The following is a 15,033-nucleotide window of genomic DNA, read 5'->3' on the forward strand; positions in this document are numbered from 1 at the left end:
CTTCTTATTCTATATTGTTCCAAGCACTTATGCGGCTGAGACTTCTGAGAGACTAAAAGTCAAATAGAAAGAACCCAAAGTTTGGCATGTGTGTATATTATACAATGCATCCAATTCATTTGAAAGGCATTATTATAGGCTACAGTCTTATATAACTCCCAGTTTGAAGAAAAACAGCCTTGGGTAGAATTGTGTAACCAGGCTTTTCACCCGTTTTAGCACATTAAACGGCATTAATATTCATAGGCTAAGGATATATTAAGCGTGATTGTGTGTTTGTGTGTGTGTGTCTGCGCGCGTGTGTGTGTGCGCGCGCGCGTATGTGTGTGTGTGTGTGTGTGTGTGTGTGTGTGTGTGTGTGTGTGTGTGTACCGTAAGTACTGTACATACAGTATAAAGTACTGTAAAAAGACAGTTGGAAGGACCCATGCATCTTCGGAGAGAGAGAAAGAGCGAGAGATGCATGGGTCCTTCATACTGTAGCCTATATACAGTATAAAATACTGTAAAGTTGGAAGCATGCATCTTCATGTGTTGGAGAGAAAGAGAGAGAGAGAGAGTCATTGGTGAGTTGAACATGGATGGATATTGTATTGCTAGTCAGTTCCTGTTGCAGTCTCGCCGCTGAGCCTCTCTCTTTCCTCGACACAGAACACCCGTCGTCGTCTTAGGTTATGTAAGTCTCTGATGGTGCCACCGGCCGGTGCTGACGGTGGCAGAACACAAGGTCTAATACCCTCTCCTGAGCCTCGGCGGTGACAAGGCGGGCGAAGGACAAGGCATCTCCGCCGCCGTGACTCGGAACAGTGGTCAACATGATGAAATCCCGAGGCCGTTTTTTTATCTCGTCAGCAGAGGAGTGTGACAACCCAAAACGATACGCAGATGCCTCTTCTTCCGCCGACAGCAAACGGCCTGTGTGCAGCAAGAGTCCAAAAGGTCATTGTCATATATAGACACAGCTTGTACGCATCAGCCAAGGCTAAATCATTTAAGGCAGGTTTAAAGCCGCAGTGCATAAGTTAGTGACATTTCTTTCTTCAGAATAAAACATTATTCTAACCAATGTGTGTGTGTGTGTGTGTGTGTGTGTGTGTGTGTGTGTGTGTGTGTGTGTGTGTGTGTGTGTGTGTGTGTGTGTGTGTGTGTGTGTGTGTGTGTGTGTGTGTGTGTGTGTGTACTAATTCAATACAACTAAAACATCTTGTTTTCTCACGCCACCCAGGTGTGGAATTATCTGCCCTCAAAAAGTGCTCCTTACTCCTTCCCTTCCTTTTTCCCCACTCTGTACATAATTGTTTTTGTTGTTGTTGTTATTGATGATATTTAATTTTGTTGTTAATTCTTCATGTCATGTATGATGTATATGAATTGATTGCAATTGCAAATCTGTTGCTCTGTTTTTACATTTACTAGACTGGTGCCCGGCTGTAGAGCACCGAGTCGGTAATGATGGAAGTTGGAGATATATGTATGTGTCCTTTTTATGCCCATATATGGAGATTTCATATCTGTCTCTCCATGTCCCTTTATTCCTTTATGGAGTTCTGTCAGGCATGCCCAAATATGGAGTGTTGTGATGTCAGAACAGTTCACAGAGAAGATTGTGTGCACATCTCAATGCGTATATTCAGGCCAGGTGCTGGATGTCAGGCATCATGGATGTCAGGCATCATGCTGGATGTCAAAACAGGCCAGCTCCATAAATGGAGCCTGGGTCCGACCGACTCGACACACGGCTGTCCAGAACCGCCACAAAAGGCCCCTGCCCAGGGATATGGAGCTAGCTGGCCTGTTCTGACATCACAACACTCCTCAACACTCACTCATATTTGGGTATGCCTGACACAGAACTCCACGTATAGGAATAAAGGGACACAGACAGGTGGGTGGACCGGGTACTCTGACACGGGTACAAATGGTATTGCATATAGCCGAGTGGGGCATCTCCAACTTCCATCGTTACCGACTCAGTGCTCTACAGCCGGGCACCGGTCTAGTACAGTAGATAGGTGTTCAAGAAAATATTCAATCAATCTCCCTCTCTCATGTAATGTTACTGAGCATCTGCAATAAACGAGCTGTGATTGGCTGTGATCTGGGGGCGAGACCACATTTATTTATGATCCAACCCACAATGCCATTTTTGCACACCCTCAAGAGTTACAGACGCGTAAGGGTGTGTCCATCTGGACACGGGTCTGGGGACCATAGTTGAGACAACCAGTGACCAAATCACCTAATAAACCTTGGCGGTCTCGTACGTGTCGGGGAACGGCACAGCGACGTGGCCGCCTCCGGCCACCAGGGGGAGCGATCCGACGAGCGGGACCACGTTCCAGGAAAGGGTCAGCGTCACGTTGCCGTTGGCCCTCAGGCCCTTCCCATCGTCCAGGAAGTAGTACTTGGAGACCACATCCCTCAGGCGGAGCTGGGCGCCCTCCTCGTCTCCTCGGATCACCACCTTATCCCACAGGACCACCTGGTTCACTGCGTTGCTCGCTGTGGCATACTCGGCGCACACATAGACGTACACCTGCTTGACGTTCCAGTCGAAGACGGGCCGGAAGTCGGCCGAGAGGTTGAACAAGACATACGCCAGGTCGCCGGGGGATTCGTAGGTTATTCCGGCGAAGGCCCCGAGGTTCCTCACCAGGACGCGGGACAGGCGGACATCCACTGGACCCACCGGGGCACGCCTGTCTTTGAACGCCGTCGTGAGGACGCAGGCCAACGTCACGAGGGCCAGCACGTACAGGATGCACGCCCCCAGCTCGTTTAGCCTTGAGAGAAACGAGTTCATTCGGGAAATATCAAAGACAGTCAACAGCTGTACCGAACCTCTCCTAAAATGGGTTTTTGTTTGTCTGCTTTGTGCGGGATAGCAACCACATCCTGTATTTATACACTGGGTGATGTCATCAGTGACGTCATCAATGATGTCACCTCGGGTCGGACAAATATGGTGTTTGGCCCATCTTTCCTCCTTCGAATATGGGGGGAGGAAAGCAATATTGTGCTGCATGTTGGGCGGAAACCTTGTATGTCCAAAACTGCAATGGATCCAATGTAGTTAGTTATGTGGTTGCCACCTCTATCTAACTATAAATGCACCAAGTCTCTCTGTGTGTGTGTACGTATACGTCTGTACGTCTGTAATCCACGTAACTTGAAAACCGTTCGCCCCACCGACTTCAAATTCGACACATGCGTTCCACCCCACCACAGGGGGTGCAGTGCCCGGTGTCCAGTCGGTCGGTCCCACGGTTGTCCTGAATCGCCCCAAAAAGGCCTCTGCCCGGGCTCTGTACAGGGCCCCTGCCCAGTGTCCATATATGGAGCTGGCCTGTTTTAACATCATTCTGACGTCTGCATAGACTCCATATTTGAGCATGCCTGACAAGTGGGCATAAAAGGGACACAGACGTAATATCTGGGTGGGGCATGCATTTCCAACTTGCATCGTTCCAAGTAGGCCAATGCCCAACAGGCACCACTGTAGAGGCTCCAACGGGCACCGCTCTAGTATCTATAAATGCACCACGTTTGTAGGGTGGGGCATGGATCTCCAAGTTCCATCGTTACCGACTCTGTGCTTTACAGCCGGGCACCAGTCTAGTACCACACTAATAACAATTTAGACAAATTTTGTCGACCTATCAATTGTAGGTATAGTTGACAAAAATTGTATGATACAAAACAGTGCATACAGAGGTCACCACTTATACATTCAGGTCGCTCCAGCAAAAAAGGACGGAGACGATTCCTATTCCCACACCTACACTCATTCAGTAAAGGCCATGTAGAGGAATTATGACAGCCATTTTAGCACCGTGGCTGCGCATGTTGATGTGGCCTGCTGTCTCGTACCTGCACTTAAGGTGAAGACGTACTGCCCGCATGCAGTTGTACATCAACCTGTTGTAGGGCATAATCTGTATCTAGGGCTATGAGATTTACTGTATGCGACGTGTTGGGGAATACATATTTTAATGGGCTATCACCGGAGTCGTTTCTCTCTCTCACTCGCACACGCACGCACACACGCACGCACGCACGCACGCACAGCCTCAGATCTTAATGGGTTAAAAGATTCTGTTTACCTCCAACCTTTTGAATTAAAATTTTAAAGTTACCCCCCCCCCCCCCCCCCCCACACCACCAATAAAAAACCCAGCCAAGACATGACTCACTGTCAGCCCTGTCTGTTCTTCTTTTTTGACGGTGACATTTAATGGGAGGCACTTACAGTAAGGGCTCTCTAACCCAATTAGGTGTTTCGCTTTCCACCATCGCTGGGAAAATTAATCTCCCCAATGAAATTGGTCTCAGCGCTCAATATGTCACCCAGTTGGAAGAGACTTCATTTCTATTCAGTGACCCTCTGTGAATTAAAGCTCATTTCCTGAACACGCAGCCTCATAGACACTCCCCCCAGCAGGACGCGGTGGGGCTTTATTAGGCAGTACCAGCTCAGCAAACCTTCCTCCCTTCCCCGTTTGATTCCACGGATTATAGAGCTAATGACGGTTTTCAGCCGGACTAGCCCTCTGTGACAGCCATGCAATCGCCCCCCTTTTCTCTTTCCCTCAGCGAATTTACATGAAGCTGATGGGATTCTGAAGTCCGTACAGTGGGGCCGAGTGTAATGATCAGAGGGGGAAGGTTAGGCCACATTCAGAACATATCCTGGGTCATCTATCTGGGTGATTGTCTATTGAACATTGTGCTGTTAACTGTAATTGCAGGCTATGAGTACGCTAAAGCCCCGATTTACAACGGCGTTGATAATGTCTGACCGTACAACGGAGTCGGGCTCATGAGAGCGTGCAGGTCAGATATTTTCCATACACGAGGCCGTCGCACGGCGGCAAAGTATAAAGCAGGCTTAAGGATTGAAGAGTTTCAACTCGGCATTGGGCTGAAGCCTCTTCAGGGTGTTGGATTACCTTTTCCGTACGCCTGCAGACCTGCAGTGCCTGCATCCAGTGAATTCTGAATTTCACCGGATACTTTCACCATTTGACCCTGCGTGCACGCAGAGCCATAGAGTAAGACAGAGGTACGACTAATCTGTTACTTCACTTCATGGGGCCATTCCAATGGCGGCTCTTCTACATACAGACTTCTATTGGCGAATAGGGATACCGGAAGTTTACGGAATGCATTGGAGTCTATAGGCTTGCATGAGTACATGAACCACATGACTCTGTCTATACTCTATGGCTCTGCGTGCACGCACGGGACCAGACCCTCACACACACGTGTATTATCCAGGAAAATAAAATTAAAAGCTCTGTGAAAATAAGTATGGTAAAAGAATTACTTATAATCACAGATTCTTCGAATAAATTATTTCTCTGTCATTCACCTAAATGTCAGAACTGAAAGCCCCATGTAGGCCTAAATATGAAAATAATGCATACTGTAGTTGTCTCAACTTATACGTTGTACTTCCAAATTCTCTTCCAAGTACGTTTTTGAGGGGCGCTAGCCCCTCCCATGTCCACCTTTGAGGGTTTGTGTAAACACAAACATTGTGTTAACAAAAACATTGAATGCCATTGACAATGAATGGCCAGCTTTAAGTGTTTGTGGAAACACAAACATTGAATGCCATTGACAATGAATGGCCAGCTTTAAGTGTTTGTGGAAACACAAACATTGAATGCCATTGACAATAAATGTCCAGCTTTAAGTGTTTGTGGAAACACAAACACTGAATGCCATTGACAATGAATGGCCAGCTTTGAGTATTTGTGTAAACACAAACATTGCGTAAACACAAACATTGAAGACAAAAGTGAGGACGCAAATTGTGATTGGCCAGAATGAGATGATGTATGATGATGTATGATGAGCGCCCCTCACGTCACACAGGTGTGATTTTTTCCCCCATACATTAAGCTACTCTAGTAAAATAAGTTATTTATACTTGGCATTACATTACTTTGTCAGTCATGTGAGCCCAAAGAAAAAACTATTAACCACAATATCACATGATCATCATGTGCGAGTTTGTGAACAGAGTATATGCCATTTTCTTCTTCCTCTGTGAAATGATGCAGGGGGTGGTGCATGCTGGGCAGCCTGCTGGCAGGAGGACTTGAGACAAAGCAGAGAAACAATGGAAGGAATATCTCTCACCTTCTGCGCTCTGCATTGGGATGCAATGTCCTCTGCATGGGGAAATCCCCATCCCCATGGGGGAATCCCCATCCCCATGGGGGAATCCCCATGCAGGAATTAGTGAATGAAAAGGACTGCATGTGTTTTCCCAGTGTTACCTGTTCTACAAATGTCTTCTAAAACAGTTTTCTGGAGAAAAAAAACACATGTTGCTACTGCTACTGTTGCTACTGTACTGTATATCAACCTTTCCATGTCGAGGAGCCCCAAAATTATATGTATTTGGCCGTCGACCCCAATCTCAACAGATTTGGTCCCAGGGACCCCCAGAAGAAAGAGAGATTTGAGTTAGAAATGTTCGCTTTAAATATGTATTCAAATTTGCACAAATTCGGAAAGGTTTTTCAAAAATAGCAGATCTATGAGCTGAATGAGCTTGTATATCTGCTATTTTTGAATAGCCAAAGTATAAAATAGTGGTTAGGTTGAAGTGGTTACAATCTAAAATGAAACAGTTGCTTTTCCTGTCTTAATGGGTTAAAGTGAGATTATAGAGTGTAGTTAAAAAAAAACACAAAAAACCTATACACACACGTACGGTACAAATAACAAATAAATAAAAATGAAAGATCTTGATGATCCCATTTGTGATGTTTGTCCCATTTTGCAAGGCAAAACCTCTTTTTATTCTTATTCTTCTTTTTTAACCCTAGACATGGGTGGTTTTCACCCGGACAAATACATTTTTGTAAATGTCATAATGTTGTTGCTGATGTCTGAGGTGGGTGCATGGGTCTTTCAGTACCTTCATGATGCTCTGTGACATCATAATGTTGTTGCTGATGTCTGAGGTGGGTGCATGGGTCTTTCAGTACCTTCATGATGCTCTGTGACATCATAATGTTGTTGCTGATGTCTGAGGTGGGTGCATGGGTCTTTCAGTACCTTCATGATGCTCTGTGACATCATAATGTTGTTGCTGATGCCTGAGGTGGGTGCATGGGTCTTTCAGTACCTTCATGATGCTCAGTGACATCATAGAAGGTATAGGTTTGTTTCCCTGCCCACATCCCAGATTGTTTCTATACAGGCAGGTGTTCAGGTGAATTTCACCCATCTTTAGTGATAGTGTGATAGAGAAAGATCCCATACACTCACAATGGACTTTTTATTTTATTTTTATTTTTGAGTGGTGCAAACCACTCCAACAACTAGCTTTGTTTGTATCCGTGTTTGTGTGTACCTGTACGTGGGGCCCAAAATAATGAGCATGGTTACTATGGTCACTGACATTACGTCAGACCACAGCTGATCAGGCTATATAAGACCTTGCACCACTCAGTTCACACGGGTGTGATTTTTTTTCTTCACTGGACCTTTCTTCTCACATGTCCCAGGAATGGATGGACCAAAGGAGAAGTTCCCAGCTCCAATAGTTTTTTTGTTTTGTTTAGGAATATCTTTAAAATAATATGCACGTTTGCCCCCCTATGATAAGGCCCCACCATGATATCTATTTTTCGTGTTTTTGTGAAAAGTCATGATGAAATATTAAAGAAGATTACCTCAAATTGCCATTGCTTGTAGGCCTACTTCAATATATTTTGATGAGAAATATTTGTATTGAATATTTAAATTGGGTAAAATATACCTGTGTTTAATGATGGTGTAACAATAAATATGTTTATTGTTCTAAGGTTAAACAATATTAAAACCTCCAAACATTATGATTGTTACCAGCCAAGCAACTTACTGTATATTTCAGTATAAATGGACGCATTCTTTACAAGCCTCCATCAAATGTTATATCTTCCTGTCGTACAAACTCAATACATACATACGTAAGTGTATCGTCTAAAGTGCCACAGTTTAGATCAGTTGGATGAAAGTCGCTCAACGAAGGAGACACAAGACATGTTGGATAGGTATTTTTTCCCTTTGGTGGAACTGTATTGTTTTTAAGTGTGTATGTAAACATATTCTTTGACGGCAGCTCTCAACGGAAGAGAACCACGTGTCACAAAAGCAGAAAACAAAATGTCATATCAAACAAAAGTCCTCAACTCATAAGCATAGTATTCCACATATATAGCCCAGGTTTGGCGGAAATAGAAAACAAGTAGACCTAATACATCTTTTTTGTTTGTTTGTTGTTGTTTTCGCGTAGTCATGAAAATATCTGTTTTGTACAAAAATTAAATACAGTTACAGTATGTTACATCTTTTTTTCTTCTTGATCCGTACAGGTGAGCATGTCAAGCATGACTACGAAAGCCTCCAACTGAACAAAATAAAGAAAACATACGGTACTTAGGTACTCAAGTGCCTAGATAATAAGAACACGTGTGCAGCATTTGGCAAAACAATAAACACTCTTTAGCGAACTTAAATCACCAGAGTCACCGACGCACAGGTAAAAGTGTGAGAGAGGAAAGGATGGGTTAAGATAAGGAAAGAAGGAAAAGGAGAGGGAGGGAGAGGAGAGAGAGAGAGAGAGAGAGAAAGAGAACAAGGTAACGAGTAAGGGCAGGGGCAGGGGCAGTGAGGGAGGACACTTGTTTCATCTTCTTTGTCGTCTTCTTAATGATGGCAGAAGATGTTAGAAATCATGTGTTTTAAAGTTTTGTACAATTTCATCGTGTCTACTCAGAAGAATATGGGGTAACTCTTAACTCGGCTCGAGTCGCCGCTTAAATGAACATTTAATTCAAGCACTTTGCCACTTTGCCACAGTCATAAGGCGACGGCTCCGCCATATTCATCAGTGTTAAGATTTTTAAGCCAGCAGTGATTTCACAAAGGTTTGCGTTCGGCCTCTCCCATAAATCCATCTCCCTTCAGTATACCACATCATTCAGTACACAACAATATTGCACTTAAAACTCCAATCCCCGCAGTTGTGGCCTTGGGTATGAAAAAAGAAAAGACATTTTTTCTTTCTTTCTGTTTGCCCGGCACAATGTCCTCTCATAACATCCCTTTGTCCCTCGTGTCTCGTGATTGAGAACTCATTCTCAACTTGTGCAGTCCCAAGGTTCTTTGTTTAGTTTATTTATTTTTTGTAGCTTTTATTTTTTGTGTGTTTTAGTTTTTTTGGTTGACCTGTCTGTGTGGAGGTGTTTCTTCTTTCTTTCTATTAAGGTCTCGCGCCACTCCACCTAGAGGCAAACGACCGACAGGGGGAGCAGCGCCGGAAGGAGAGCGAGGAGCAGGAGGAGCAGAGCACGGGAGGGAGGCAGCGCCATGAGTGGCGGATGATGGAGGGAGGCCCGTGCCCCGGACGGCTGGTCGTCACACTCCCCGGGGCCCTGGCAGCGTGCCTGCTCGCACAGGACCCCCGTGAAGCCCGCGGAGCAGAGGCACCTCTGGTGGTGGTGGCAGGAGCCGCCGTTCTGACAGCGCAGGAGCGCATCGTCGCACACGCGGGCTGTCGAGGGGCAAAGGTGAGGGACGGGAGGAGGCGCGGGGGACGGGAGGAGAGGGCAGAGGGGGTGGAGGAGAGGGAGGGGAAGAGGGTGGATTAATAGATCATTCCGACGATAGGGAGACAGGAGAACCTCAAACAACACGCACGCACGCACGCACGCACGCACGCACGCACGCACGCACGCACGCACGCACGCACGCACGCACGCACGCACGCACACACACACACACACACACACACACACACACACACACACACACACACACACACACACACACACACACACACACACACACACGCTTTCACTGGGGACAGTAACAAGCTGCTTATTCTTGCTTGTCCCTGTTCACTCCCAGTGGTGTAATGTAACTAATTACATTTACTTAAGTAGGCTACTGTACTTTAGTAGAGATATTTTTGTACTTGAGTATGTACACAATGCCTGTTCTTGCTTGTCCCTGTTCACTCCTGCATTTGCACACTCAAAGAAAAAAAATAAAAACACTTCAGGTGACACCCTGGGAAGGGTGTGACCGACAACTTTTGTGGGGCGAGAATCTCACACGCTGCTGTGTGAGTATACTGGGAAAGGCAAGCCTGTGGCCTTTTTTTCTGTACTAAAAAGCGAGCTGCAAGTGCTTCATGAGTGATTGTTTATGACAGTGACCACAGAAAGACCTTGCAGGGGTATTTTTAGGACCGCTTCAGGGACCTCAACGAAAGGAAGAAGAAGAGAGAGAGAGAAAAAAAAAGAAATCCCCCGGGAAAACAAAGGAACAAATACAGCACAGCACACACAGTCTAGCAAAGCAAAGGCACAAAAAATTATAATAATAGTAATGAGCAAAGCAGGAGGGGCACGTGTTGCATTGTGCTGTTTGATTGATGCTGTCTCTCTGTGGGGAACAGAATAGATTTTCAGCTCCCGGTGGCACGGCGGTGCTCAGAGAATGGGCACAGGAGAATGCAACGTGTGGACCAAGGGGCAAACCCCCTTCGCTGCAATTGAAGCTCACTTCCGGGTTCTCGTTCAGACTGCTGTTCCTATTAATGGCCCAGCAGATGTCGCTATTTCACCTTCTACCGTTAGCAAAACATTATAATCTCTATATACGAGTCAATGAGCCGGGTTTTTGGGCAGACTTTATACTTGATTTCATTACCTTTTCATGAACACTTTTCAATCTCTAGTTTAAAGTATTTTTAAATCATGAGGATATGCGTTTAGTAAATTATGGTCGCATTCATTTTAAAGTAGGGTATGTTTCTAGGGTTGGTACTGATTCTGCCGAGGGAAGACCCACCCTCGCTGCGGTTGCAGCCAATAGCATTCATTTCCGTTAGTGTTTCAGACCGGATATAAAAAGATGGCGGGTTTGAAATTGCTGCAAAATAATAGGCTTCATTTATGGTCTGTAGAAACCAATGGCGTCACTTAGTCCATATCTTGTATATGGTGTGGACCAGCGTTAATTTCATCAACTAATACTATGACAAATGTCAATGTTTGTTGACTCCCTTTGTTCACTGGTGAAAACTATAAATAAAAACTAAATAACAACTAAGCCGGAGGAGATCAAGGCAGGAAAAGAAAGTAAGTCTGAGTGCTTTTACCACAAAAAGTACAGGTAAAGGGTTTTCTTCTGTGTGGGTCTTAGATATTTATAAGCTTTTGCTACAAACGGTACAACCGAAGGGTCTCTTAGCTTATTTACAAGCTTTTGCTACAAACGGTACAACCAAATTAAGGATCTCTTAGCTTTTTCCACAAAAAACATATTTACACATGGTACCAGATATAAATATGCGTGAGCACCTATCCGATCTACAAGCCCACAATGTGTCCATCTGCTATTTTTGCACACACCAATACTGCATTTCAGTAATTCATTCTTGCATTTTGGACAGGAGACAAACGTTTCGGCTATCCAGCCTTCATCAGTGGATAGCCGAAACGTTTGAATCCTGTCCAAAATGCAATAATAAAATATAGCTGCAAGCAGCGATAAGGCGGGACCAAGAAAGAAGACAATACGCAATAAGAACAATATGCACAAATAAGACTCATGAGCTGAGTTGTCAGTACCCGGATTTGAACACACAACCTTGTGGTCCGAAGGCAAGAGCTCTACTGACTGAGCTACACAGAGACATCATTCACTACATTGTAAACAGGAAAATCAGTGTTTTTGATAATAGTGTGTGTCCTGGTTATGTCTTGCTGTAATTTTTCTCACATACAAACTTCTCTTCAACTGGGATTTCAGATAATGGTCCATAGATTGTGTGTAGGACGTTTCACGCAAATTGCTCAAAAATCCAGGCAGAAAATCAGGTATAAGCATTTTTTAAACTGCTAAAAATGGCGGAAAATCTGAGGGCGGAGCTTACTTGTCAAAGTGACAGATGTGTTCCCCCTGAGTCAAGGAACATGTGGAAACAAGTGCCATGATTTTTGGCCAAACGAGGCATGAGTTAAGCCTGTTCAAAGGTTTCATTTAAAAAAAAATGCTATAGCGCCCCCCTTTGGCCAATTGGAGTAAGACTGGTTTCAGTGCTATTTGGCATGACCTTCTACCATACTGTAAAGTGTAATAAGCAAATGACGCTTCATGTACGTATTAGGTGCAGAAGAAGTAGTTTCACAAAACAGCAATTTCCATTGGCTCATAAAAACTTCATTTTTTCACTTAAAGGAGCATTCAGTGATTTGGGTGATTTGGAGAACCACCCAGTCCGCCCCGGTAACAAAATGTGCACATGCACACGCTCTACAGTGGGGGGAAGTGCAACAGCATGTGCACCAAGGCCCGCCCCCACACATGATTGGAGGAAGGCCCCTCTCATCCTGATTGGATGAAGGCTTTGCCACCCGCCACCAAAACTGAAACTAGGGTTTTTTGACCCCAGGGGCTCACTGGGGACAGGGAGGAACTCCTTATATGGTCAGCACACTCTATAGTAGGGAGGATTATCCAAAAAAAAATAAAAAATAAGTGATATTTGAATGAAGCGAAATCACTGAATATACCTTTAACAAAAATGTGCTACGATTATTTGTCCGTATAGGTCCAAAGTTCACGTGTAGAAGTTTTCGTGCATTTTGATCAAAGATCCTGGGAGCAGATACATTTTAACTGTTTTTCATATAATTCAAAATGGCGGGTGATCTAAAGGTCAGAGGTCAAAAGTCAGAGGCATGAGGAGACACATATGTGTATCAAAGTGTCATTGCCGACGGTCAAACGGTTCATGAGATATACACGTTCAAAGTTTGCATTTTCAATTGAGCGCTATAGCGCCACCATTTGGCCAATTGTCATGGGCTTCATATAGTCACCGTTTGGCATGGCCCTCTACCAGATTACCGCGTTTCGCGAAAACCGACTGCACGGTTCAGCCAGAACAGCTATTTTTGGCGGAAGAAGGAGGAGAAGAAGAAGAAGAAGAAGAAGAAGAAGAAGAAGAAGAAGAAGAAGAAGGAGAAGAAAAATAAACACAAAAGCAATAAGTGACCAAAGTCACTTCGTGACTTCTTGGTCCCTTAATGACTGAAATGCAGTCTTGGTGTGTGCGACCCATTACCGTTATTTATATGATATGATTTGAACGGGTAACGCACCTTAAGTCAGAGCGCGGTGGTCATCTGCTATTTTCAAAATATTTGTATACAATTTGAAAACTTGAAATGGGACATTTCTGCAAAATGAGGACTTTTAGTTTGGTACTTTAGGTAAATCTCAATGCCAAAAAATTATAATTATACATTGACCTGTAGTGCATTTTCACTACAGGACTTTTACTTGTAACACAGTAAACCTACATTGCAGTACTGATATTTTTACTTAAGTCAGAAATGTGAGTACAGTACTTCCACCACTGCCCACCGGTCCTAAAAATGAATGACCAGCATAGGTATGGATTTCCCTCTGATCCCCCCCATGGAAATCGAACAAAGAAATGTATAGGATATGTTTGTACTTGGTCTTATGGTGTACGTCTCTTACTGTACATATATACATTATGTATTACAGAGATGTGTGCCGAGGACAAAGATAGATATTATTGTGCATATTGACAGTAGCCTACTTTCTCCATAGGTTAATATAGTGGGCCTGCCCCGAAGCCATTGGAGAATGAACTGCAGCTCCATGTGGCATTGCACTGCAGACTTGCTCCCTTGCTTTGTTTTGACATGGACTTATTAAGACCGCGTAAGCTCATATTCGCATTTCCAGACAAAAGGCTTGTGACTCAATTATTCTAGGAAGCCTCTCTGCTTGCGGAGGTGAAATCCAGGAAGAGGTAATATTTGCCAAGAGATTTCGGTATAATTGGATATCCGTTGCTGCATAAATAGTAATCACATTTTGGGGGGTTTTCAGTAATGTGGCTCATGCATCAGAATACACTCCACAGTCCACACATAATCATTGCTTATGCCCCGGACTGATTAAAAAGGCGTCATGTTGGCCTCATAAACTCCAGCCTCTGACCAAACAGGTACACACCACATACTGTACACATGCATGTAGTCCAACTAAATATATACAGTATGTACATGCACAGTATAGTGTATATATACATCTGTCATTATTTGTTTGTATTATACTCACAAAAACACAAGCATACACACATACAGTATACACACAAGCACGCATGCACACGCGCACGCACATGCACACTCACGGTGTCACGGATCGGATGCGACATCCCCTCTAAAACGCCCTTCAGTGTTGTATGGGAAAACCATGCAAATTTTGCATGGGTTTAATACTGCCCATTGTGCTGCAGTGGACCGCGCGCTTTGAGCTTTCTGTCGTCTAATCTGCAAGTTAACTTTGCTGCCAGTGTCCGGGAGATTATCCACGGGCGTCATTGTCCTCCAGAAGACCTCCAGGGCCATTGTCTTTCCCCGAAACATCTGTAGCCCAATTAAACATCGCTTAATATGGAGGCAGGGGCCCTGGGAGTCAGCGGAGGCTCGTGACCCTGACTGTCCCTCAGCCTTTTAAGCATTCCAGGGTCACGTGAAGTCACTGCGTCTGAGTGTGACTGGTGTCACATAGAGTAGAACCTGGGGGGGGTTCCAAAAAGATACCAAATCGGCCAAATTGTCAAATATTATGTAAGAAAGAGGCTTGTGAAAATATCACAATCAGTGCCGATTGCCGATCGCAGTGCGAGGAGCTGTGAGCTTGTTTTTCGGCTATTTTCACAATATGTACTGTATCTGTAGAACCGAGGCAAACTAAATGTAATGCCTCCAATTCCAAGGGCTTGTCAGGGTGTGTGTTTGTGTGTGTGTGTGTGTGTGTGTGTGTGTGTGTGTGTGACGTGTGTGTGTGTGTGTGTGTGTGTGTGTGTGTGTGTGTGTGTGTGTGTGTGTGTGTGTGTGTGTGTGTGTGTGTGTGTGTGTGTGGGGGTGGGGGGGGCAGTTCAAATGTGATTGTTTCGGAGGGTCAGAAACCTTTGGG

The 15,033-nt window shown here is 44.6% G+C and overlaps 2 protein-coding genes across 2 annotated transcripts in view; both read right to left on the reverse strand.

The window, feature by feature from the left end:
• Positions 1–2,239: 2,239 nt before the first annotated feature.
• On the reverse strand, positions 2,240–2,803 carry LOC306943032 (adipocyte-related X-chromosome expressed sequence 1-like; the record flags this gene model as incomplete). Its single annotated transcript, XM_079529237.1, has 1 exon — positions 2,240–2,803. One exon carries the CDS (start codon positions 2,801–2,803, stop codon positions 2,240–2,242), a length of 564 nt encoding a protein of 187 aa, XP_079385363.1.
• Positions 2,804–8,192: 5,389 nt separating this feature from the next.
• The window catches only part of LOC306942926 (netrin-G1-like), a gene marked incomplete at its 5' end in the record, with an annotated part of 98,237 nt that continues 91,396 nt past the window's right edge, over positions 8,193–15,033 (reverse strand). Inside the window, one exon of the mRNA XM_079529112.1 lies at positions 8,193–9,556. Coding sequence (XP_079385238.1) covers positions 9,288–9,556 — 269 coding nt within the window. The 3' untranslated portion in view covers positions 8,193–9,287. The remainder of the gene's footprint in view (positions 9,557–15,033) is intronic.

Source organism: Electrona antarctica (assembly GCF_951216825.1).
Source record: "Electrona antarctica genome assembly, chromosome: 19".
NCBI classification, from domain to species: domain Eukaryota; kingdom Metazoa; phylum Chordata; class Actinopteri; order Myctophiformes; family Myctophidae; genus Electrona; species Electrona antarctica.